The 27,644-nt window shown below is 35.6% G+C and overlaps 2 protein-coding genes across 5 annotated transcripts; one reads left to right on the top strand and one right to left on the bottom strand.

Moving 5' to 3' along the window:
• Positions 1 to 9,914: 9,914 nt before the first annotated feature.
• LOC111919751 (uncharacterized) lies at positions 9,915 to 12,337 on the bottom strand. Its single transcript, XM_023915345.3, has 6 exons — positions 12,029 to 12,337; positions 11,258 to 11,297; positions 11,069 to 11,149; positions 10,801 to 10,963; positions 10,442 to 10,715; positions 9,915 to 10,350 (listed from the first exon to the last, which is right to left on the bottom strand). The coding sequence occupies exons 1-6, from the start codon at positions 12,083 to 12,085 to the stop codon at positions 10,159 to 10,161; spliced, it is 807 nt and encodes a 268-aa protein (XP_023771113.1). The 5' UTR covers positions 12,086 to 12,337; the 3' UTR covers positions 9,915 to 10,158.
• A 7,314-nt stretch (positions 12,338 to 19,651) lies between these two features.
• Positions 19,652 to 23,283, top strand: LOC111919750 (folylpolyglutamate synthase). 4 transcript variants are annotated; one of them, XM_042897577.2, is made up of 15 exons: positions 19,652 to 19,970; positions 20,088 to 20,248; positions 20,528 to 20,593; positions 20,677 to 20,786; positions 20,873 to 20,933; positions 21,042 to 21,146; positions 21,351 to 21,411; positions 21,520 to 21,566; positions 21,657 to 21,734; positions 21,821 to 21,973; positions 22,069 to 22,275; positions 22,366 to 22,444; positions 22,530 to 22,691; positions 22,808 to 22,908; positions 23,011 to 23,283. In XM_042897577.2, the coding sequence occupies exons 1-15, from the start codon at positions 19,961 to 19,963 to the stop codon at positions 23,068 to 23,070; spliced, it is 1,461 nt and encodes a 486-aa protein (XP_042753511.1). In that variant the 5' UTR covers positions 19,652 to 19,960; the 3' UTR covers positions 23,071 to 23,283. The 4 variants fall into 4 exon arrangements, with proteins under 4 accessions (XP_042753511.1, XP_023771111.1, XP_023771110.1 ...); XM_023915343.3 differs by having other exon boundaries at positions 19,653 to 19,970; positions 20,106 to 20,248; positions 20,468 to 20,593; positions 21,042 to 21,182; XM_023915342.3 differs by having other exon boundaries at positions 19,653 to 19,970; positions 21,042 to 21,182.
• The last annotated feature ends 4,361 nt before the right edge of the window (positions 23,284 to 27,644 follow it).

Here is a 27,644-nt window from a genome sequence, read left to right as displayed (position 1 = left end):
GCCATACAAATATAACCACATCATGTAACAAGTACAGAACAACATGTATAATGAGCCTCCAGCCTGACTGGACCGCCTCGCATGGCCTACAGCCTATCTAGACCGCTCCTGAGCCTTCGGCATGACTGGACCACCTCCCAGGGCCTACAGCCTATCCGGACCACTCACCGGGTATGTTGGCCTACAGCACAAAGTAGGATTGCCTCAACCAACCCCCAATTAAACAAACATGTGCACATAAATATCATACGCTAGCTCATATCATATAACAGTCAAACGGATCTAATAGATCACTAATCATAGCGACATCCCAATAACCGGGATACAGACCTAACCGGTCACTAACATAGCATCATCCTATAACCAAGACACTGACCTAACCAGGTCACTAAGCATAAGCATACCACCATCCTAAATACCATGACGTAATCAATAAACATATCATGCCATAATCCAGATACAAATATATAAAGGTTCAGCCTTGGTGCCTTAGACCCATTGGTATAGTGAGGATAAATCACATTGCACTGTTGACTCGAAGATAAACTCAAGCTCTTGGATTGCCGGTATAACTCCACCACCTAAATGCACCATAGAACCATGCTTGTAAATTTCCAATTTCCCAAAATGTCCCAGAAGTCCAAAAGTAAACCCTTGGTCAAGGTCCAAGTTAACTATCAAAGTCAACAGTCCATGTTGACCTCAACTCGTCGAGTACAACCAGCCACTCGCCGAGTTCCTTGCATGCTCACCAACTCGTCGAGTTCCTAGTGTCAGTGGATGTGACTCCTCGGCCAACTTGGCGAGTTTTCCCCTTACAACTCTTCGCGTTCATATGTGTCCAAAGGTTGGGAAAAAACCCTAGCCGACTCGCCGAGTCATCGACTGTGACATCCCCAAAATCTCTGCCAGAAAAGACCGATTTGTTTATGCTTTGTTTTTAAAATCAGAGTAATCGTTTAAAGAAAATTGTTGCGGAATTTGTCCCCAAAATAAAATAAATATGATAAGAATTTATCAAAGCATTTCTTAAAGAAAAATATTTTCATTATATAACAAAATCTCGGGATGTCATGTTCCGATATAGACACATAAGCATAAACAGAACTTACATTTATTTACACTAATGATTTACATCTCCTTTATTCTCTCAGTGAAATATGTCTTCGTATTGATACCTGTGATACAAAGAAAACTGAGTGGGTCAGGCTTGGGAGCCTGGTGAGCATATAAGGTTTTCAACCCACAATAATACAATTATTATATTCAATTATCAACGATCAACCCAAATACCCATCCCCATTATCTTCTTTATTTATTAAGGTTTTACCCTAAGAATTGATTATACTTTCTTCATTCATTCCTAAGGGTTTACCTAAGGAACTGGCACACAGTCCATTTGCTACCACGGTTTATACAACAGGCACTACGTCGCATAGTCACCAGGGTTCATACAATTGGCACTACGTCTCATAGTCACCAGGGTTTACACAATAGGCACTACGTCTCATAGTCACCTGGGTTTACACAAAAAGGCACGAAGTCACATCGTCACCAAGGTTTATCAAATAGGCACGAAGTCGCATCATCACCAAGGCTTACTCAATAGGCACAAAGTCGCATCGTCACCAACTATTCCATCTACCCATGTTCTACCCAACATTTTTGTAGATATAAATACAAATACAATTTAAATCATTTAACACCCATATAAAAACATCAATTCCAAATCCATCTCAAATAGATAATTAATATATAACACATAGCACGTATTTTATAAAATACTTCATATTTATGTGTAAGATGAAAGTGACTATACACTCACTTGATCAGAAGATGATCGGGCAGCACTACGGCTTGCAGAAGTAGTGTTTCTCCGTGGATCTGGAAGATCTTCACAAAAACAGGCTCCTCGCGGGCAGCGCTTCGGCTCGGGAATAACACTCTTCGGGATCCTCAGGGCTTCGGATCTTGCTTCGGGGCTTGGGAATAATACCGGGGCTTCGGGATATGATTGGCACGCAAATCGAGGCAAAAACTTAGACATAAAGTAAGAAAAATCGCAAGGAAATGGTTGATCTCGAGTTCTATTTATAGGCTGCTGGGTCCGCGTAATCTCAAATTACGCGGGGCGTACTCAGTACGTTGGGCGTACTCGAGTTACACGGGGCATACTTTGACGTCACTGCGTGCGTCGACTGGTGGCACTCGAGTATTGGCCAGAAAAGTTGCATCCGACTGAGTACGCTGGGCGTACTCAAATTACGCTGGGCGTAATTGACTCGTCGAACTTCTAAATTGCGTAACTTTCGCATACGAGCTCTGTTTTCGACGTTTTTTATATCCACGCGAAGGTGAGACTACGTTCTAAAGCTTTTGTTTAGACTCCGTTGACTAATTTTGACTTTATTTTTATTATATTATTTTTAGTAGGCCGGGACTAGAAAACTCCGTTATAAATTCATAGCTTCTTCACCCGACGTCCATTTTTGCCTATCTTTTTATCGTTTCACTACAATTTACGAGATCTTCAATTCTCGTTTAGATTGTTTTGGCTAAAAACCGCTCGATCTCAAATCGAGTATTCGGGCTGCATACTGCTAAGCTGAAACTTAGAAAAATCATAACTTCCTCATACGAAGTCAGATTTGGACGTTCTTTTTATGCACGCTCACGGTTTAACGAACTCTACAACTTTCGTTTGGATCACTAAGACTAAATATCGCTCTAACATAAATTCACTTTTTACGTCGCGCTGTGTCGTGCTGGTTCTGTCGCGAAACTTCGACAGGTCATAACTTCTTCGTTATAACTCGGATTTCGGCGTTCTTTATATGCACGAAAACCTTGTAACATATACTATAACTTAGTTAAGATTATTCATTCTAAATAATCTTTCATCAAAAATTCATTTTTGACGCCTATCGTCTCTAAATTTACTAGCCCTGATCTACGGGCGTTACATCGACTGGCTCGTCGAGCCCAAGGCAATATTCATCGGACTACCCGAGTCATTTATCCGACTCGCCGAGTCCATTCAGTCCTTCATCCATGCAGAGGCTTTTTAAGCCATGCTAAGGCTCCTTATTGTAGATCCAGTTCCCCATGTCATGCTTATCACTTAAAGTTGCAAACTTTACGTGCATGCAAGGCCCCAAAGTCTTAAAATGACAAACTAAGCTTGTGGTGGAGGTTTTTCACTTAACGAGACTCTCATCTTGCAAAAGTTGAAAGCTTTATGGACTTAAAGACTCAAGAGAGTTCAGATCTGAAGTTACAACTTCATATATTAGCTTATACACAAGCAATTCCAAACATACTAGGAAGCCCTAAAATCCACCCAAAAGATATCTAGAATGAAATGAGCCAAGGTAACAACTTAATATTGTGACAACCCGAAATTTCTATCTTGTACAAGAGACCAATTGAATCCAAGTTAAACTCGTTTTACTAGCTTTTAACATCGTTTGGGGTCTAATGGAGTGTTCTAAACCTAGTATAATTAAGGTAGGAACCTAGAAATAGGATAACATAATGCATATCAAGCAAAATCGGGCCAAACACTCCAAAGCATGGAGTGTGCGGCCGCTCACTTGAGTGTACGGCCACACACAGGTGTGTGCGGCCGCACACCCATCCCAGCCACACACTCTCAACTATATATACTACGCTTAGTCATTTTGAACACTTTTTCCCACTCTTTCAAAGCTAGAACTCGAAATCCTCTCAAGTATCATCCAACTCTCCACTCCAATCTTCAATCAAGTAAGTGATTCATCCCTAGAGTGACTATTACATGATCATAACTAGTCTTCTTCCCCACTTAGATCCATGAAAACACGTTTTTGGTATGAATCTTTAAGAACACCAAGAACACACACTAAGTTTTGGACCCTAATCACCTCTTTCAAGCCTCTATAACGTGTATATACTTGTTATACCTGGTTATATGTTAAGAACACTTGATTATATGCTTGAAAAACTCGAGTTCATCATCTTCATGAAGGGTGTGCGGCCGCACACCTTCATAGTGGCCGCACACACCCTTTTTAAGTCTTAAAATGGCAATGAACTTCATATAAGGCTAGAGCATGAAGTAAGAAACCTTCCTAGATGAGTCCTAAGGCCTTAAGCTACGTTTTGAAACACTTCATAGGGAGTGTGCGGCCGCACACCCTGGCCACACACACACCAACATGGTGTATTTTGACCATACACTCCCTTGTATAGCCATACACCCCTTATACACAATCATACATTATTGTAACACTTCAATATAAGTGTTTACTAGCCCCTAAGGTGGTCCCAATTCAATAATTAGCTGTTACATACACTAATTGTATACATACATATGTCATAATGTGGTTAATAGGATTCGTTTGTGCTCGAGTCCACAATTGACACTCAACCTCCTAAACCGATCCTACCGTCGCTTCACTCACTAACAGGTGAGTTCATGCCCCCTTAAATTACCTTTTATATGATTTAAATGCTTTTATGGGGGAGAATACAAGTTGAATCATACTAGATATTATATCAATCACATGTGATTAATGACTAGTATGCCAATGGATTTACTATGCTTTAAACTGTCTTGTCAATAATACTACTTCAAAACGATTTCCAAACACTTTTACATGTTAAACTCTTTATAAAACTTAGTTTCAGTTTCCAATTCATTACTTTCAAAACTCTTTAAACTCATATACTGTCAAATCATGTCCAATACATATATGGTTATATAAGTAAGGTTTGAAGGACTTAGGACTGATAATACGATCTATTTCTTGTTCCTTGTTTGGTTGTGGACTTAGAGTCCCCTATTGTTTCTCCGAGTGTCGTTTGATCCTTAGTTATATATCATGTGTATATGTATAGACATAAAAGCTTCCTGTCTTATTTCAATACACTCAGCTAAACAAATGATCTTACTAGTAAACTATAATAGTTATAGTTTAGTGATATACTACTTACTACTTCTAGTACAATGTAACTTGCAATGAGTCGGTTCATACATGAGTCAATACATATTGTAAGCAATACACTACACTATACAATTGAAAACACTATAATGAGAGTCAGAGAAAACATACACTTATACATACTATTCATTCATGCTATATACTACACTAGAGAACTCACTATGATGGGGATTAGGAAAGACATATATTACACTATTACATACAATATGTACACACTATGCAATAAATGTGAAGCACTACTTCGGGACACGACATCTCTGTCATGGCTCATCTTGTACCCAGAATCTCCTAGAGTGAGAACATGAATTTGTGTATAGATCTATAGTGGATTGACAATCCTACACCTTACTGCTAGCTACAGTGGGATCTGAAGATCTTCGGGTGACAAATGCCATTACTGTTCGACGTATTACAGCATCGTGATTTCCCCTAGTCAATTAATACGTTACAACTATATCACATTATACCTTAATTAATAATTGGATTAAGGTAGTTAGTACAATAATAATTATAATATTATTACACTACAATACTTCATTATTTCCCCTTTACATCTACCTTGTGATCTCCTCACATAAAGAGTAATGTAAAAACTATATTTTCTAATAATAGTCACATTTGGGAAAGGGACACACTCCTACAACGAACAAACATACGTTACACTTGATGCCTTGGAAGAAGGCTGCTTTTAATGGAAAACGTAGGGTTTTCTGGGAAAGACAAACAAACACTATAAACATTTTATGCACTATTATACTCGAATACTTACAAACATTTTTTCATACAAAACATGACACTAAATACTTATGGACTCACCAGCTTTAATGTTTATAAACTCTTTCAAAATAACTTGTATCCTCAGGTCATCAGTAGATAGGTACCGACACCAGCTTTTGAGAAGATGGAGCATTTACAAGACTCATCTTTTATTTTGATTCATAATTTTGATGTCTATAACTGTACAGAACACACTTGTATTAAAATACATTATTAATGAAATGGGTGATGTTGTTTGCTTGTTTACTATATTTCTGTGTTGTGATATTGTACATGACGTCCTCCGCCCCAGAACATTTCCGTCGTTCTTGGTTTTGGGGTGTGACAAATACCTTCAAAAGGGTGTCAACTGGAGTAGATCTCTGCTTCCCACGAGTTTCCTTGCTCCAATTTACTTGTTTCCCAAATGTTTCTTCACCAAGATTCCTCTTCTAAGCTTTAACACACCAAAGAAACACACACACACAATTTAGGGTTTAAGGGTGCCAAGAAGTTGTTGTAACACCGTAAATTTCAAAACAATTTTTCGCATTTTATAAAAACATAATTCATTTAATATTCATAAAAACCTCAATGTTTGAAACTCAATCCATGCCATATAATAATCCCAATATCTCATAACATAAAAATCCCGTGTGTGTGTACTGATCAAGTCGGCGCCTTCCCACGGTCATCACTAGTACCTGAAACAAATAACACCAAACACTGTAAGCACAAAGCTTAGTGAGTTCCCCAAAATATCACACATAACACATATTAGCCACTCGAGGCTATAACTCTTTGGGTCTGTGGACCCTACTCTGTGAACCCTCTGGTTCTATCTCTGTGAACCTTCCGGTTCCAACTCTATAAACATGCACGACATAAATCACATAGAAATAATGCAATGCAACACATAACATACATATAGCATACAAATACTCTGTCACATAACTTTGATTACCTACTCAAGGTAAAGTATACTGAGAAGACTCACCTCGCGTATCTCGACAACTCCCGGAAATCACTCGCGCTCGATTCCCCCCGAGCTATAATCCTCCTATAACACAATATATCTCTAATTAACACTTTCACAACTAAGGTTGACTAACCCTATCAAGTCAACACTGGTCAACTCTGGTCAATGGTCAACGGTCAACTTTGACCGGACTCGGCGAGTGCACTAGAGCGACTCGGCGAGTCTATACGTGTTCACTGACTCCCTCGGATCCTCTCTTGACACGTCGAGTACTTCCTTAACTCGACGAGTTCCACCTGGCATGAATCGCGGGGCCACCACGACTCAACTCGCCGAGTCTCAAGAACAACTCGGCGAGTTCAGGCTTGACTCAGCCCCCCATTGACTCTTGCTGACTCACTGGGTCATCCCCCAACCCAGCGAGTCTACTCGCTGAACAATTTACGTGAAACCCCAACCCTACTCGCTGAGTCTCAAGAACAACTCGGCGAGTTCATGCCATGCACAAACTCTATTGACCTTCTGAGGTCAGATCTGCTTCCCCAAACCATAGATCTGGCCTTCCCAAGCATGAATGTCACGTAAAGTTCGAAACTTGATGCTTGTATAACCCCCACAAGGCATCAAAAGGAGATTTGGTCCCAAAAATGACAACCTAGGTCCAATAACTCCATGATAACCCAAAAAGCTCCAAGGGTTAGGGTCTCTGGACCTCTTTGAGTCCAGATCCAAGGCACAAACTCGAAGAGGGACCATTTGCTTCACATAATCACTCTCCAAAGGGGTTAGAAAACCCTAAAACTGAAGGAGGCTCGAACTATTACCTCAAAATGAAGCCTCTGGACTCTGGATCTACTGGAATCTCACCTCCTCCTTGCTCTTGCCACCTTCTTCTTGCTAAACAAGGAATACAAAGGCCCAAAAGTGACTTCCTCTCTCCCAAAACGATTTAGCTCTCTTAGGGTTCTCTCAAGGGACTGGTAGCCGCAATGGGAGGCTATAAGTGCCCTTAAATAGGCTCCAAACCCGGGGAATTAGGGTTTCATTAAACAGTGTGGACTCGCCGAGTCCAGACGCGAACCCGTGCCCATAACTGCGATCATACTCGGCGAGTTTGAGCTCCAACTCGCCGAGTCTCCTCACAAATCACCAAAAATTATAAGAATGAATAATACCTGGGAATCCGGGCTGTTACAGTTGTAAAAGGGAGGCCAGGGGAGGCCAATGATCCTTTAAATAGGGTGCAATATCCCGGAATTTAGGGTTTCATCTACCAGCTCCTACTCGTCGAGTCCCCCCTTGGACTCGGCGAGTAGGTCACTAAATCACGCGGACCAACCCACCACTACTCGACGAGTAAGGCAACCAACTTGTCGAGTAGACCTTGTAAACAAGAAAATTCTTATAAAATCAATACCTAAGAATTGGGGCGTTACAATTGTTCTGAAATTTTGAAGTTCATTGTTTCCTGCTTCTTCATTTGTTATCATAAATGTTAGTTTCAACTGCTATAATATGTTTTTCTACTCTTTTGATCTTAATCTCTTCTGTGCTCGATTTTGTTTTTCCAATATTTTCATCAGCCATCGTCAAATAATTCGATTTTAGTCTAGCCTAGAACTTCATCATGCTATGGGATCTCTCCCCCTTCACATCTCATTATTTGCTTTCATGGAATTTTTTGGTGATTTTAGTGTCACCATGTCATTTTATGTAATTGGAACTAACATGTGAGCTAAGGGGCTTCACATTTTGTACTCTAATATATGTATGGGGTTTTGCCGAATGCACGCATGTATAAGATCGAATTAGAAGTCGGTTTGATGACAAGTCTGGGGTCCGAGGGCAGCGCCCTTGGGTCCGGGCTTTCCAAAGGGGCAGCGCCCCTTTGACAGGGTCTAGGAGCAGCGCCCTAAAAACTCTTCAAATTTTACATATGAGAACATAGTGGGAAAAAACGAATTCTTGAGGGTGATTATGGTAAAACTGACGGAATTGGTCATTTTTGGTAACCCTAAATCCTCATTAAAATCTGGATTACCCTGACTTGCTTCCGGAGCAACCCATGATGGCCAACCCTAAGAGGCAAACCCTAATCTCGTTTAGTATATAAACGGCTCTTCTCTTTGAGAAGAAACACACAAATTATTAGCTCTTTTTTTCTTCAAACAAACAGAGAATCCTTCTAGCAATTTGGCTTACGATTTTTGTGCCTAAATTCGTAAGTGTCATCTTGGATTATCCTAGGCTGAATTTCTTACTACCCAGACATAGGGTAGAAATATCAGTTCGGAAAGTGTTCACACGATCCAATGGGTATCCAGATCTCCAACATAAATCATATCTCATCCAACAAGAAATAGAGGGAGCTCGAATTATGTGAGATAAAGAAGATGTGGACAAGAAGTGTGCAGTTGCAAAATGAAGGTTGTTTCTTTTTGTAAAGACAACCAAGAAGGAAGTGAGAAGATAGCATGAAGTTAGACTTAGAGGAGTTGGCCATTATCGGAGACACGATCTCAAATAGAAAAGTATGGAGACTTAGGATCGACATAGAAGAGTAGTGCTAATATAATTTAGGGTCTAGCATTTTAGTGCATGTGGGCTAGTTTGCACATTCTTCTCTTGTTTGTCTATTTTACTTCCAACATGTATATTTAGAATCTGTTTTTAACTTCATCAATCTGTTTCCACTGCTTGTGTATTTATCCATGTTTTACTTGTTGACCCTACCACTCTTCATGTATAAATGTTCTTTCTCGTTTGTAGGTTGCTTTACTAAAACTTATTCCACTTTTATAATTCATCACAAACTGGCGTTTTCTATGCAGAGCTCTTATGCATGGTTAATTTCAATTGGGTACAATTACAAAAATTTTATTTTATTATGTTTATTTGTTTTTCCTTTTTATACATATTCTTTTGGAACCTAATTTTACAGATTTAGTTTTTTTTTTTTTTTTCTTTTTGCACGGGTCAAATCAAGATCCGATTATCTGTTACGCCTTTGGCCATATTTAGTGGATTGATGGCTATAAGATGAGTCATCGGGTTTAAATTAAACTACAAGTTGGAGAAATTACTACGATTGTATTAGGCACCATGTTATTATCCAATTTTCCAAACGTTGTTTTATAGAGTAAAAATGTTCATTTTATACACATAATAGATCCCGTTAATCTTTATCAGATATAAAGTTATGAGTTTAAACGTTGATACAAATTTCATTAAACCAACTTAACACATATACGCTACAAAATCACATAATGTCCAACTCCAAAAGCATCATTCTATTTTACACACAAATCCAAATCAAAAACACATTCTTCCATTTCTATAAGATGCCTATAAAACTATCACAATCTCTACAATCACCAACTTCCAAAATTCACTTGCAATAAGCAAAAAAAAAAAAGCAAAAAAAATTATATGGTAACTCCCTCATTGAAAGAACCATGACTTGATAAAAATAGCAAGACCAAACTGCAACACACATGCAGCAACTAACACAAGGGTCAACTCAGTCAACTCCACATGTGACCTCAGATTCAAACCAACAAAAGCTGCAGACGCGACACCTGTTATGATCGTGATGCTCCATCTCACAAATTCCACAGGTATAACCAACAAAACCTACCAAACATGTTTGTTAGAATGTAAGGGTAAAATAGTCATTTAGTCTCATTCAAACAGTTTATTCAGCAGGTTAAAGATGGATACTTACAGAACTGAGAATGAAAATGAAGAGAGAGTATCCCCACATGCACCACAAGTGAACAAGCCCAACTTTTGAACCAAAATACTGAAGCAACAAGTAAAAACCAAGTGGAACTAGAAATGCATAACCATACACTGCAATGGCTGACACCTGGAAGTAGTTCACATCAAAGCTCCATGCAACACTAGAATCGCCTTTTTTAATCATTAAATACGTGGCAAGATTACCCACTGAAGCTATCACAAATACCAATGTGGTAGCAATCCAGATGAGCCCATATCTAAATATGCATAAAGAAAAGATTAATATTTAATAACCACCTAATTTCAAGATTCTTAGCTAGAGTTTACAATCATGAAACTTACAGATCCGGGTTAGCTTCAATTTTCCTGAAAAAGTCACCAGTGGGGTATAAAGAACTTGTTAATCTGTTCACAACATCATCTGTATCAACATTAAAGTATTGTGTGTAGGATGAGATGCTGAATGCTCCATTCCAACTGTTGCCAGATTGTTGTCCATTTCCATCTGTATATATATATAGAAATACAGGAAATTAGGTTATACTTATTGGGTATCTGTCACTTGATCATCTTCTCATGAAAATTTATAGAGAGTGTGATGTAATAATACCACTTGGGCCTGTGAGAGTCTGGTAACCCCTACCACCAGCATTACTGTTAGGAGGAAATATTTGCAGGTTTGCTTCAGGATCTACAGAAGATTTGAATAACAGGTAAATAGGGTACATGCTTTTAATTCAACTATAGTTGGAAAGAGACATGAACAAGCTATAAAACAATATCTTAAAGAATCTCATACCCTGTTGTATGACTGGAGCCTTTACTTCTGTGATGACAGCCTGAATATAATGGAGAAATCACATAATTATCTAGATGTTAATCATGAATAAGTCTTTCATGTGTTTACATCTAACACATATATTGACATATTGAACCTAGTAAAAGCATACAGATTAACACAGTAACAGACTAACAGGACACATGATACGTTAACCCTACACACAGACTGATATTTCACAAATTAACCAAAATTCGTGATACATTTTTAGTTCATAATCAATTTGAATTTGACAAATGGCTTTTAGGAAATCATTTGGCAGATCAAACCATCCAAATGTTCACCTAGAAAGAAGCTAGTGTTTTGTCTTTGGGTATAGATGGGATTAGTTTCAACATCAAATTGGTAATGAATGTTACACTTTGAGAAAAGTGGATAACTACTTAAACCGTATAACGATTAACAAGTCATGTAAATCTGCAATAGCGTAATGTCGGTAGAAGATTTTAAAACGGAAGTAGCGCATTGGTATTTCCGCCAACGTAACACGGTTCAATAGAAAACAATTTTCCAATAAAACACAGTTCAAAAGCATATGTCTACAGCTACAACACAAATCAAAACGAAAAACGAACAAAATAGTGAAAGATCATAAACTTTCACCCTCCGATCACTTCACATCCCCGACTTGAGATCAATTTTACAACATCAAGCGATGGCAAAGAATTGTAACAGTGATTATAAATTAGGGCAAATTTACAGTATAAAAACATGATATTAAAGACTGCATACCGGAACCGAACCAGGCAAGTGACTAGTAGGAAGGCTGGTGTAGGAAGATTCCGCCATGGAATAGTGTTTGTCGGTGAGTGGAAGAAGAAGAAATGGAGGTTTTCAACAAGTCATATTAATGCAGTCGGGATGAAATTCGATCGAGATTGAGTTTTCTTTTGGTGGAATTGATGAACAAAATGGAGCCCTAATTACGAGAACAAAACTATAGAATTAAATAAAGCGACACTCCTCAACTAGGCTTGTCGTTTACTAACTGGTCGACCTGATAACGTGTTCGGAGGAAACTGAATTTGTGAAACGAAATTAAAATTGAGATACTTACGAAAATATCAATAATCAATGCTTTTCTAAGTCACATTAAAAAAACCAACATACAAATTCAACGTTTTACATCTTCGATTATTTCAGCGTCAAGTCGAAGCCATCACTAAATTTTCACGAAGAAAGTTTTCATTTTTTTTTAACGAGAAAATGATACAAATGCCCTACGAACTTTTTATGATTTACTCGTGAGTTTCTAAAGGTTTTTGTCGGGCTTTATGGGTAGACATGGCAAACGTGTCGTGTCGTGTCGGGTTCGTATCGTGTTAATACATTAAACAGGTTGAAAGGATTTGACCCTAACCCGACCCGTTTAATTATCGTGTCGTGCCGTGTCAACCCGTTTATTTTCGTGTCGGGTTTCGGGTTAAAGTTTAGACCTTGTAAATATGTTGTGTCATATCGGGTTGAAATATTTTAAAGGTTGGAAAGTAGAAGTTGTGGATGCAAAAAGAAAAAAAGTGAAACACTAGAGTTATGAGATGGAATGAAGAAATTTATAGTAAGTTTAGAAAGAAAAATGAAAAGAGTTAAAGTTGGGGAGCAAAAGGGATATGTGGCGAAGATGATTAAAATTAAGTAACTTTGAAATTTTGAATATTACTTCTAATTATTGAGTTTGGCTCACTACAAGTCTATAACATATAATATATTTATAAAAATATGAAATTTATAATAAATAATATATAATTAAACGGGTCATATTCGAGTCATCTTCGAGTCATCTTCGAGTTGAAAGTCTTGACCCTAACCCTACCCATTTAAGTATCGTATCGTATCGTGTCGTGTCAACCCGTTTACATAAATGTGTCGAAATCTCTGACCCTAACCCGCTAATTTTGTGTCGGGTTTTCGTGTCGTGTCATGTTTTGTCAGGTCTATTTATGGGTCCCTAAACTAGCATATGATCTGCTCTTTTAGTCCATGTCAACTTGTAATAGTCAGTTCAGTGACATTTTAGACCACAAAAACTCACATTATACCCCTATAAAGCCAAAAAAATAAGTTCGGGGATCAATACGAATTGAGTGTTAATCGGATTTAGAAGAAAAGGAAAGTCGTTTTTTGTACGAATTGATCCCCGAACTTAATTTTTTGGCTTTATAAGGGCACAATGTGAGTTTTTTTTTATCTCAAAGGTATTGAACCGGCTATTACAAGTTGACAAGAACTAAAAGAGCAAATCATATCCTAGTTTAGGGACCCATAAAGTCCGACAAAAAACTTTAGGGACTCAACGGATAAACCCTAGAAAGTTCGTAGGGCATTTATGTCATTTTCCCTTTTTTATATCAAGAAAAGACATCACATCACAACATTTAGGAGTAAGTAAAGCCGATAAAACACGAAACCAATAACACACAAAACATAATATTTATGTGTATGAGTTATCCAACATAGTTCATAATAATTATTCTATGAGTTATTAAACAGAGGTTACAACTATAATTCAACAGAGATTCGTTTACTCAACTAGACAGGTTACAGCTACAATTCAATAGAGATTCATTTACTCAACTAGGGATCAGACCTAAAATTCTAATGGGTCAAATCCATTAAGTTATAGGCCCATAAAAGGTCAACCAATCACAATCCGTTATGGATGTTATTCGTACCGGAACCGGACCGAACTTGAATAAACCGAAAACCGAATAAGATTAATTAGAGGAACCGAAAACCGAACCGATTAAACCAATATGGGTCCGGTTCGGTTATGGATACTACCTTAATCATCCAAATAACGTTTACAATACGATTAAGGATCGAAAAGAACTGAATAAACCGTATTGTTTGGTACTTTTTTTTAACTTAGGGGGTTGTTTTTGTAATTATTTAAGATATTAGAAATGTAATAAAATATATTTTCGGATGTATTAAACTATTTCTATCGTGGGGTTTCACAAGTTTTAAAAATAATATTTTTATTTTATATTTTTAACATGATATGATGTTACAGTTAAATGTTAATTCATATCATTTCATTTATAAAAAAATTAAAATAAAAAAATAAACACGATTGATTATAGGTGATTATAAATTATATGCATCAAAATCTTTAGATATAGTTATAAAAACAATATATTTAACACTAATCATTAAACACCAAAAAATTCATATATAAATATATAAGTTGAACATTAAACATTAAACACTCTAACGAAAATATGAATAAGCCTAAAATACATACCCGAGAATCGAACTAGATAGCTTATTCGGTCCAAATTTGGTCTTGTTCCTTTAAAAACGATTAAGCAGTTATTCGGGTAACCCATACTGAAATACCTGAGAACCGAATAAGTCTAACATACATACCAGAGAACCGAAGCAGATAACTTATTTGTTCGGTTTGGTTCTAGTTCTAGTATGCAATCCAAACACTCATCCCTACAATTCGTCATGCAGTCGCTTCTGAAACTTTCATCATTGATAAACATTTCATTTGTCACCAACAATGCACCATTGGCACATCAAGTGTCAATGAGTGGCAACCCTTGTCACTTGGTGGAACCTCCCGTGTATGACACTTAGTCGAGGCTCCATGACAACACATCATGTGCCATTTCCTTGAGCATATTCAACTTCTGAGTATCCTTGGACAATCTTGAGCATCATAGTGTACATCATAGCATATGTGGCACATCAACTAATATCATGGCTCATCAGGGAGGTTTGTGGCACACCCTTGCACCAAGATGGCACATCTTATACAAGGGTGGTGCATCCACTTCAAGTGTGGCGCATCAAGCTTCAAGGATGGCACATCATCCTCCTAGCTGGCACATCCTCCTCAATTGTGGTGTATATTCCGCTAAGTTGGTGCATTCTCCTCACGATGGCATTTGCTTCTTCTAGATGGAACATCTTGATTCCAAAGTGGCACACTGTGACATCCCCAAAATCACGGCCAGAAAAGACCGATTTTGTTTATGCTTTGTTTAAAAATCATAGTAACATTTTAAATAAAAGTGTTGCGGAATTTGTCCCAAAACAAAATATGATAAAGATTTATCAAAAGCATTTCCATAGAAATGTATTTCATTAAAAGACTTGGGATGTCATGTTCGTACAGATCAAAAGCATAAACAGTACAATATAAGCCTTACTACATTATTTCATATCTACAGGCCTATATCCGTAATCCCTTGTCCAAACATTATATCTATGCTCAAGCGCCACTACCTGTAATACATAGGGTTTTCAACCAACAACAAATAAGTTTATTAATTTCATCAATCAACAATAACCCGATTACCCGTTCCCGTTATCCTCACTTTACGTCCCTAAACACCTATCATGAGGGACCTAGCCTAAGGATCATTATCGGGATGGACACTATTGCTAAGGGGATTCCTCAGCAATAAATGTCCTAAAGGCAACCATGTGGGGGATGGAGTACACCGGTGAACACATCGTTCACAAACACCTACAGGTTGCGAGCCTGCTAGTGTTCCAATGGACTGTCTAGAAGAGTCCGTGGTCGTCATCCATACTCCGCTGGATGACAGAATCAACAACACCAACATCGAGGCCTCTCATCATTTTATCACACATCACCTATTACATCTACCCATGTTTTACCCCAACATTTTCATAGATATAAAATGCATATACAGTTTAAATCATTGAAAACATGTATAACAATGTTCATCCGGCATAGATAGCAAGTATTCAGATAATATGCACACATAGCACGTAATTTATATAAAATACTTCATATCTATGTGTAAGCTGAAAGTAACTATGCACTCACTTGTTAAAGTGATGATTCCAAAATCGGGCAGCGCTTGCTTCTAACGATTTTATTTTCCTTCGACGAAACCTAGCATTATTATCGCAAAATTTTAGTCTAATATTTACCGTGACCAACTATTAGTCTTATTATTATTATTATTATTATTATTATTATTATTATTATTATTATTATTATTATTATTATATAAGCGTTAAACAATATTTTCCAACCACTATGTACAGACAGTGGCCAGACATAAAACACCGGAGGGCATGACCATTTTGGCATATAGCACTTCTGAAATCCAACAACCCTATGCGGCCCTTTAAACCAGATTTCCCGTACCGCGAGTAGTTAAAATATATATATATATATATATATATATATATATATATATATATATATATATATATATATATATATATTATAACGACACTTATATAAGTTATAATAATAGCTCAAATATTTAATATAAGTTCATAATAACAATACTAATTTTAAATATAAGCTATATTAAAATAAGGTAAGCATAACTTACTTACAATGGGGTTTTAGCTAGGAGTCGGGCTCTACAGGGGCGGAACTTCGTCGCTGAATCTTTCTAAGAAAGATTCGTGCAGCGCTTCAGCGCTCACCTTACTATACTAAACTACAGAAAGAGAAGTCGAATCACGAGGGACCGAAATGCTCGGGGGATAAGGAGAGAAAGACTCTTGAATCAAGAGAATGGTGCAAGAAATATGAGAGCCCAAGGCTCTTATTTATGCTAATTGAATTTTCAAAAACTACCCTCCATAATTAATTAATGACCTTTTAGTTATATAAACAACTAAACACCCCTCTATAATAATATTATTTTAAATGGATTTAATGATATTTGTACTAAACTAATGTTGAAAGAAGTCAACATTAGTCTTATAATGACCGCATCGTCGATACCTTTCTAATGATATATACATATGTATATATATGTGTACGTATACATGATTTATACTTTATTTTAATACGTAAATATGCTATTATAATTTGTAACTCGTTCATACGAACTCCGTTTTTGACGTTCTTTATATCCACGCGTAGGTGGAGATATACTCTACAACTTTCGTTTAAACTCCGTCGGCTAATTTTGACTTTATTTTTAAAGTTATATTTTTAACAGGCCGGAACAGGATTGGTCTGTTTAAAATCTCATAACTTCTTCATACGAAGTTAGATTTGGACGTTCTTTTTATGGACACTCTCATTTTAACATATTCTACGACTTTCATTTAGATTTCTAAGGCTAAAAGTCGCTTTATCGTAAGTTCACTATTTACGCTTCCCGGTGTCGCGCCGGTTCCGTCGTGAAACTTCGACGACGGGTCATAACTTGTTCGTTATAACTCGGATTTCGGCATTCCTTATATCCCCGGAATCCTTGTTTCGACCACTACAACTTTATGTAAAGATATCGGGCTTATCTCAGACTTTAATTTTGACGCTTATTTTTATTCTTTATTAATTATACATTTATAATTAAACAATAAACACATAAACACACATAATTCACATAATACTCAAATATTTCATCTTTATTACTTCAAAAAGAGTTACAATAGTTGACCTAGACTATTACATTGACAAATATGCTTAGCCCTGAAACCCGGACGTTACACACACCTTGTCTATAGGTGGCACGCCATCTTCCCAAATGGCACATCCAATATTCTAAGTGGCAAATCCACTCTTAAAGTGGCTCATCTTCATCATGGAGCATCATCAGATGCTTTATTCCTTTCTCAGATGTTTCATTCCTTTTTTTAAATGTTCCATTGAACTCCAAGCACTCCATTGAACTCCAAATGCTCAAGTCACATTTACACAAGTAAGTATTTATTAAATATAATTTAGAATAACTAGAAATTTTTTCTTGTATCTGTATATATGTTAGGCTAGTTTGTTACTTTATATATTGTATCTTTGTACTATATATATTGGTCAATGTACAAGATACCCAGTCAAGGCAAAATACTCTTATATGGTATCAGCCAAAATTACAGTCCAACCCTAAAATCCCCCCCCCCCCCCCCCCCCCCGCGACTATTTCTTCTGTCCATGTCGATCATCTCTACATCATAGGCTTCTTTTCCTCTTGCCACCATCCTTCATTTGTTCACGATTAAACTCAATGCAACTAATTATCTCTTATGGTGTAATAAGGTATTACCACTCCTTTATTTTCAAATTTTGATTGATCATGTCGATGGTACTCTTCTTCCTCCTACTGCAATCATCGAATTAGAGGACAAATCTGCCCCCAATCTTTCCTTCTCTACCTAGACAAAAACTGATCATAAAATCTTTCCTTGTCTTGCAATCTTCTTTGTCTGAGACTTTGAGGAAGCTATATCTGAGACTATAGGTCTTCAAACCACCATAGATGTTTAGAGAAGTCTTGAGCTTGGGAAGAAACCATTTGCGAATTGCAGTTTCCATGTTATTACAGTGAATAATGGTTGTTTTCATGGCACGTGAAGTTTCAAATGTAGCCTGCAAAAACAACTATCATTCGTGAATGATTAAAATGTTTCTTTTATAAGTCATAACACATTATACGACATAACACTATTGATGATGTTAGTTCTATTAGTTAGACGAAACATTTTCCCCGATGTCACCACCATGACTATACCACTTATATGAGGCCACTATCAAGACTTGACCTCTTCATTGTTCATTAGGACCTCTAACCATTAGTCGGACATGAAAACCTTCTGTCTTCATCCTATGATGAAGAAGATAAGTAGAGCACACTTTCTTTCCTTCAAGATTATTAAACCACCTATGTTTTACGATGATAATATAAGCACCTTATGAGAAATAAAATACAAAGAACATGTGCAAAGTGAAAAGGTGACAAAACATGACAGACAAAAAAAATCTAAAAACAATGATTTAAGTATATTAGTTTTTGTTTGTAAACTTATAGTAGTGTGTTGTCAAGTTACTCGACAAGGCTTTAAGGAGTGGGGATCTCCAACTGATTGGTTCTTGGATATTGTTTTTCTTTTTTCCTTTTTTTTCCCTCAAAAAGCATTTGTATTAAATTATCACGCTATCATTCTCTATATTTTTTATGATACACATGTTAAGCTTACTTGACTTTTAAAAAAACTAAAAAAATCATATATGTCATTTATGATACACCTATGATATTTTGAAGAACTATTCTTTAATCAGATCTAAAGTATTTTTGAAACATAATCCCTTATTCGATTTTCTTAAAACACCCCATACAAAAAAGAATTGAATTAATATAGTTATTAGTTTAGTTATTGATTGGTAATCTCATTTGCAAAAGTAAGCTTGTAAAACGTCTTTAACATCTTGTAGATCCAAGTACCATTACTTATTAATCTCTTATCTCTTAAGTAATTAACAAACACAGGTTATTTATTTATTTTGGCTAAACAAGCCTTCAAACAAAATATATTTTTAATTATAAAATAAAAATGCTATATTATTAAAAGGAAAGAAAGATCTACTTGGATGAAAAAGCCAAAAGAATATTTTTTATTCACCCACCCCAAGAAAAAATAGAGAATTCAAAAGGCATTTTTCCAACGAAATCGATGCTAGACGAAGAAGTGTGTTCCCTCCATCACCACTCCCCTTTCATCTCTTCTTCTTCTTCACCCACACTTCAGCTCTTACCTTCTTCCGCCGCCGTTAATTGCATACATTCAGATCTCCGGATATCTTCATCTTCACTTCCTTTAGCTACTTCCTGCTTTATGAAGAGGTGAAGACACGCACATACATAAACCGAGTTTTAGCATTTACTATTAATCGAACCGATTCAGGTTCTGGAAACTCAGACACTAACTCAATTAAACATGGCAAAAGGTAATTTATTTGATTCACTTCATGCGTTGTATGATGACATTTGTATTTCAGTTTTGAATCCGTGTTTTTTTAACATCATTTTAATTTGAAGTAATTGAACTGAAACTGATTTGTTAGATGTTGTTGGTGGAGAAGGAGAACCTGGATTCAGAAAACCTAGTAGTGTTTCGTCTTATGATGAAGCGATGGATGCTTTGTCTTCTCTCATCACCAAAAAGAATCGTGCTGATAAGATCGTCGTCGACCATAGATATGAGCTGATGTTTGAGTATGTTAAGGTAGCATTAACAACTTTGACTTTATACTGCAATCTGATTTTTGAATTATAGTATCAAACCTGGTACCTTTACTAAATTGAAAATCCGAGTAGATTTTGTCATTAATAGTTTTTATATTGATGTTATAGGTGTAAAATTCAGCTTAATAGTACTTATTTCTGTAAAGTTCATCATGTTGTACATCATATCTTGTAACTCAATATGATTATTCTTTCTTAGGGTGTGAGTGATAACAAAATCTATGATGATTTATGGTTCCCCCACTCACTGTTCTTGTAGATTTTGGAATTAGAGGAACCAATTTCCCAGATGAAGATCATCCATGTTGCAGGCACAAAAGGAAAGGTAAAGATGTTAGTTATTAGCTTAGATCAGCACCATTTAATGTAGGAGTTTTGTATTTATATCCAAATTTGGATTGTTTACAGGGATCAACATGCGTGTTCACTGAAGCTATCTTACGCAATTGTGGCTTTCGCACTGGACTCTTCACATCTCCTCACCTCATTGATGTTAGAGAAAGATTTCAATTGGATGGGTGAGTTTTCCAGGTTTATAACTCTAATTTGCTCAACTTTTAACTGTAGAAGGTTGTTTAATTTCCCCAATTTTGGTCTGTTTCAGTAAGGACATAAGCAAAGAGAAGTTTTTGGCATACTTCTGGTGGTGTTGGGATAGACTGAAGGCATGATTTCTGATCTGTGTACTATATGAATGTAATTCACCCATAACCACAACAAGAAAATATATAGTATTATAATAAATTCTTACTTTTTTGTGTTTCCATATACAGAAAAAATGCGGTGATGATATTCCAATGCCAACTTTATTCCGCTTCCTTGCTTTACTTGCTTTCAAAATATTTGCAACAGAGCAAGTAGATGTTGCTGTTATGGAGGTGGGATTAGGTGGAAAGACTGATGCAACCAATGTGGTATGCAAATATATATATATATATATATATATATATATATATATATATATATATATATATATATATATATATATATATATACACGCTTATCATATGTCCTCTCTTACATAGTAGTTACACAATAGTTACATACAAGAAATCAATCTAATATGAAGAACAACTTTTCAGGTTCAGACACCTATAGTATGTGGAATCACACCACTAGGGTATGACCATACTGAAGTTCTTGGTTAGTGTTTGCATATTTTTAATCTTATTTTATGCTCCTTGTTCAAATTCAACATAGGGTGTTACAAATCTTGAACCATTTAAAATTTATTTCAATATTGATGAGCAGGAAATACTCTTGGAGAAATTGCTGGTGAGAAAGCTGGTATCTTTAAGGTGCTTCTTCACATCACAATTCACATGCCCTTCTAAATATGTGATTTTGATAAGATCAATACACATGTCATTTGTACTTTGTTTTTGCAGAAAGGTGTTCCAGCATTTACTGTTTCACAACCAGAAGAAGCCATGCAAGTGCTTAAAGAAAAAGCCTCCCAGTTAGATGTAATTTACAATTCTGTAACATTTTTAAATCCCAAAATATCACAAAATATTCATATTACACTTTAATTTAAATTACACTATGACAGGTGAATCTTGAAGTGGCAAACATGTTGGATAGTAAATTGCTAAATGGATTACATTTAGGGCTTGCAGGGGAACACCAATATATAAATGCAGGGCTAGCCATCATGTTAAGCTCCACATGGCTCCAAAGGACAGGTCATTTGGAACTTGAGACTGTAAGCTTATGTTAAAAGTGAAACATTTGTCAGCATATGTTTATTAAATCTTTCAAAAAGAAAATTTTCCATTTTTTTTTTGTTGTTCGATACAGAGTTATTTGTCTGAGAGATTCATCAAAGGGCTAACAAGTGCAAAATTACAAGGAAGGGCTCAGATTATTCCTGACAATGTATGTGAAGGTGATGTGGTGTTTTATTTGGATGGAGCACATAGTCCTGAAAGCATGGAAGTCTGTGCAAATTGGTTTTCCATAGCAATTGGTGGTGATAGTGATAACTCCAGGAAGGACTCTGCACAGGTTGGAGTTTTACTATTTGTCTAAAACTTTATATGAATATTTAAAACAGTGTAAGATGAATTTTGACATTTTGTAGTTTTTTATTTGAAGATATTATTGTTCAATTGTATGTCGGTGAGGGACCCACAGTTGCTGTTTCCGCGGTTGGTGGACACATGTGGTGGTCATGGTAAGTAAGCAAGCAAGTATTATGAATTATGCATTTTATTTATAATAATATTTGGTTACATGAACATTTGATATTAATATTTCAGGTGTAAAGTTTAAAAAGGCGATATTTGTGCCAAATATGTCGGTTTACAACAAAGTTGGATCATCTTTGCCACAAACTGATTTACAAGAAGTTGATAATTCATGGCAGCTGACACTTGGAAGAGTATGGGAGAATATTACATGCTGCAGTAAAAGTGAAACAGGTACATTACATAAAATTAATTTCCTAGTAAAATAGACAGACATACAGAGTTGAGTTGAGAGTGATTTTGTTATATTTTATTTTTATAATAATAATAATAATAATAATAATTATCAGGAAGTTGTGAAAGTAAAAACAGTATGGTGTTTTCATCACTTCCATTGGCCATAAAATGGTTGAGAGACACTGCCAAACAAAATAAGTCTGTTCGGCTGCAGGTATATCCATCCCCTTCCTTTCATTTTTACTAATAAGTTATAATGATAATTATTTGCTTTTGCTTAATATGTTATAATTATTTTTGGAAAAAATATTATTAGGTCCTGGTTACTGGTTCGTTGCATTTGGTGGGTGATGTTATGAAATTAGTGAACAAATAACTCAACAAACTCAAAATTCTTACAAGTTACAACAACAAAGATGGATTTAACATTTATTGTAGTTTATGTTTCATTGTATTTGTTTCCAAAAAACTATCTAATGTTGATATTAGTGTTATTGTATCTGTTTGTGATACTTAGCTTGGTTTTTTGTAAAATATTACTACCATTGATTACTATTATTTTTATTAAAATTACTATTACTACTGGTAATATTATGGGTGTGTTTAATGTATTTTTTTTAATGTCAGAGTCGGAGGTTATCTACATAACCAATCTCCCTCGGGAGCTTTTCAATAAGATTTTTTGGTATCCTCTCTAATAAATGAAATTTTTTTTGCCACTTGTCAAATTCTCAAACGTTTTGCTACATGTAAATTTGTAGTTTTTTTAATAAATTAATTGCACATGTCATTTTATGGTTGTTTTGTATTAAATGAGATTAATTAACTAATGTATTTATTCTATTGATTGTGCCACCCCAAATTTTAAGCTAATTGTATATATACTTTCCAAAATAATACCATGTTTCTTATATTGTATTAAAGTTTACCATATAATTACCAAACTTACACCAATATTTTGACACATTGATTGGGTGCTTCAAAGTTAAACTTTAACTTAAATCATAGTAGTCAAGTTATATGGATTAAAAGTCATTTGAAGTTTAAGTGCAACCTCTTAAAAACTTTTGATAGAAAAAGAATACATTACAATTCAAAACAAAATGAAAGTGACTCTATAATTGATAAACTCAATGTAATTCATTTTAATCGATTTTGATTTAGTACTATTAGTTTAGTTTTTTTAGCAATTAAACTTTTATTTTAATCAACCTGTATAGTACATGGGTCTCACACGAGTTATATCAACAAAGTAAAAACATTAATAGATTTTCACCATAATAAAACTTTTTCACACAGCTTGTTCATGGATCCTACCAATATCAATTAATGTATAGAGTAAATGTAAAAGCTTTGTGGATTACATTGTGAATTTGCAAAAGATGTTGATGGTTATGAAATGAAAAGAATTAAGATTTTTTTTTACAATTGAGTAAATTAACCATTATAAATGAGTTTTTTTAAATGAAATTACCATTTCTTTTTAGTTTTTGGAAAATGATTGCTTACTCCTGAATGCCTCATTCCGGTCAAATTTTGCAGTTCTTTTTTGTTTTTCTCATATTTATGTTTGAAATATCCATTTTGAATTATTAAATTTCATTGATTCAACAAAATGTTTGATTTTATGTCTTAATATCATAAATAGTTCACATTTGCTATATTTGTTTAATTTTTAATTAATTTAAGTAAAAAATAAACTTTTTTCTCGAAATTCAAAAATTATTCATCAGATTTTGGACTTATTTTTGAAATTCCAGTTTTTTTTTGAACTCCGAATTTCAATATAAAATCCAGAATGTTAGCTAGAAACCTCAAAATATCAATCCAAAATATACTTTTTTTTTCTCAAAATTTTATTTTTTTCTCGTTTCCATTCTAGCCTTAGTGGTTATTTTTGCTGAAGTTATTTTCTTCAAAAATACACATTACATTATCATAGATTACTCAATTAACCTTTTTAAACTTTACATAGCTTATTGATTAAATTAATTATTTTATAACTCTTGTTGTTATGCCTTTGAGGGAGGTATTGATGTATTATTGGCATGGTGATGTTATAATTATAAATTATTATTTTTTCAAATTAAATGAACTTTAAGAAAACTAAAAATAAATTCATTGCAAAATATTAATTTCAAAACATGATTGTTAATTTAAAAAGAAAAAACATCATAAATGGTCCATGTGGTTTCCCAAAACCTGAAGTTTAGGCCCTGTGGTTTAAAAACCTCATAGATGGTCATTGTGCTTTCAAAACTTTTGACAAATGGTCCTTCTCCCTCACACCGTTAGAACCCTACCGTTAACTCTTATTTTATTAAAATAATATAAGGGCAAATCGGTCTTTTCACCTGTGCCCTCTTCTTTATTGAGGGAAATGATTGTGCCACTATCTTCTTCACGTCAACTCCCAAACACTCTTCATCTCCCAAGAGTACAATGACTTCGTCTTCAACAGATCACTCTTATCCAAGAAACGAAATTGGGGTTTAGGGTTTACACAACACCAAAGGACAATGGTTCTGTCAATATGGTGTTTGCGTGAAAAAAATGCATGCTTGAAGGACTTGCAATCGAGATACGGTAAGATTTTTCATAAAAAAAACTTAAGTTTTTGTTTTCCTTGAATGTATTCGTGAAGATAAATCATCTTCTTTACCCTTTCTATTTTTGTGTTTGCAGAGGGATATGATAACTATTTCACGTTGAAGATACACTATAGTGGTGTCTTCACCAAGTCACCTGGAAGGAAATACGTCGATGATATTGTATCATACGTAGATGACGTTGACACTGATTTATTTTCAGTCCATGAACTCGATGACATGGTTCGAGAATTAGGGTACAAAGGTGAACAAACTCTTTACTACCATTTCTGTATCCCTGAATTTCCCTTAGACTACGGGTTATTGCCTTTAGGTAATGACCAAGATGTTCTTAAATTGGTTTTGTATGTCCCTAAGCACAGACTTGTAAAGGTTTATATTGAAATTGGTCAGACTAGGGTAGCTAGTTATTTTAAGTCTCCTTCCAAAGTTGTTATTAAGGAACTGGATCCTGAGAGTGTGTCACCGGAACTTAATAGAAAAAAACCTTGTAGAAGAGAAGTAGGACCGTGTAGTAAAAAGCTTGAGTTAGACCACCCTACCAACCATGTTGTTGACCAGTCATAGGTAATAGATATGGATGAAAGTCAGGATCATTCAAAGACTATTGTTCCATATGTTATGTCTCAAGTTAGCCAACGAAGTAATGTCATTGATGTGAATGAAGGATTGATCATGGGCCACATAGAAGAAGTGTATAAGGGTAATTTAGGCAATCTTGCAGAGGAACCAGTTTGGGAAGATATTGATGGACAACAAAGTGTAAGACTCGATGAATTTGAAGTATTTACAGATGATTATTCAACTTATGCTGACTTTGATGTTGAGTACAGTGTACCAAATGGTGAAGACAATCAAGTAGAAATGGAAATTCTAGAGGGCATGGTAAGTGATGATATTGGAGATGCTTTCTATAGTCAGAATGGAGATGGTTCTGATTATAGTGGAGATGATTCTGATGATAGTGACTACATTGTACATGAGTCTAACTTGCAATTTGATGTGGATGTAGACATGAGTGAATTCCAAAGTGTCGTGGATGTAGATGAACATGGAAGTTTAAACAAGCAAATCGAAAGTATAGGGAATGACATAGTTGATGAAGAGTTGGAAGTTATTCAAAGTGATGATTATCAGTATGCAGGATTTTATGAAGATGAAAGGACAAAAATGCTTAAGGAATTGAGTAGGTCAACTCCATGCTCACATAGGGAGATCCATTTAAAACCATATAGGGTGGGGCAGTGTTTCAAAACAAAGAAGGAAGTTGTGGACTACATGCATTCACATGCTGTAAATACAAGGAGGTCCTTATACTTAGCAAAAAATGATAAAATCAGGATAAGGGTCAAATGTGGAGGTGTTGTGGGCCAATCTACTGAAACAGTTCAATGTGGTGGGCCATCAACTAGAAGTAAGGTAAAGTGCAAGGGACAATCTACTGAAACAGTTGAATGTGGTGGGCCATCAACTAGAAGTAAGGTAAAGTGCAAGGGACAATCTACTGAAACAGTTGAATGTGGTGGGCCATCAACTAGAAGTAAGGTAAAGTGCAAGGGAAAAAATGTGATTAGTAAAAAAGGAAAATGTCCTTGGGCAGTCCAAATCTCGAGGCCAGATGAGAATAAGGATTGGTTGGTGAAAACAGTACACGATGTCCATAAATGTTTGCAGACAAGATTAGTTAAAGCTTGTACTTCCAAATATTTAGCAAACTTAATTGTTCCACAAATTCAGAGTAAGCCTAAAATTCCAATCAAAGCTTTACACGAGGAGTTATGTAAGAAGCTAGAGCTTGGTATGTTAGTTCAAAAGGTTGCTAGGGCAAAGCAAATGGTTGAACGTGTGATTAGTGGGGACTACCAACTTCAATATGGGTATCTGAGGGGTTATGCTTTGGAACTGCTAAACACTAATCATGGTTCAACCGTTAGGATAGATGTGTATCCTGAACCATGCTTGTCGACTACTACAAGAACTTTTAGAAGAATATATGTATGCCTAGGTGCATTGAAGTTGGGATTCAAAGTTAGGTTAAGGGATTTCCTAGGAGTTGATGGTACATTCTTGAAAGGCACGTATCCTAGGCAAGTACTAACTGCTGTGGGTTTAGACTCAAATAATGTAATATATACCATGTAGCATATGAAGTGGTAGAGACTGAAACAACTAGTTCTTGGACATGGTTCATGGAATTGTTAGGAGAAGACTTGGAATTGGGAGCAAATTCAAATTTACCTTCATTTCTGATAGACAAAAGGTATGTTTTTCCTAATTATTTCTCATGATAGTGTACCTTACTTTCTATTTTTATAAATGAAACTGACTATATTTGCATTTG

The sequence above is a fragment of the Lactuca sativa genome, chromosome 8, assembly GCF_002870075.4.
Source record: "Lactuca sativa cultivar Salinas chromosome 8, Lsat_Salinas_v11, whole genome shotgun sequence".
In the NCBI taxonomy this organism is placed as follows: Eukaryota; Viridiplantae; Streptophyta; class Magnoliopsida; order Asterales; family Asteraceae; genus Lactuca; species Lactuca sativa.
Note: the sequence above shows the minus strand (reverse complement) of the source record. Positions and strands in the feature narration are given on the sequence as shown.

Bases quoted from the DNA above. Each gene is read 5' to 3' on its own strand.
- LOC111919751 (XM_023915345.3), bottom strand. From the start codon at position 12,085: ATGGCGGAATCTTCCTACACCAGCCTTCCTACTAGTCACTTGCCTGGT. The intron at 11,298-12,028 runs GTATGCAGTCTT...CATTATATTCAG, and splicing joins ACTTGCCTGGTTCGGTTCCG to GCTGTCATCACAGAAGTAAA. The intron at 10,716-10,800 runs GTAAGTTTCATG...ATGCATATTTAG, and splicing joins ATTGAAGCTAACCCGGATCT to ATATGGGCTCATCTGGATTG.
- LOC111919750 (XM_023915342.3), top strand. The intron at 20,249-20,527 runs GTAGCATTAACA...CTGTTCTTGTAG, and splicing joins TGATGTTTGAGTATGTTAAG to ATTTTGGAATTAGAGGAACC. The intron at 22,909-23,010 runs GTATATCCATCC...AAATATTATTAG, and splicing joins ATAAGTCTGTTCGGCTGCAG to GTCCTGGTTACTGGTTCGTT.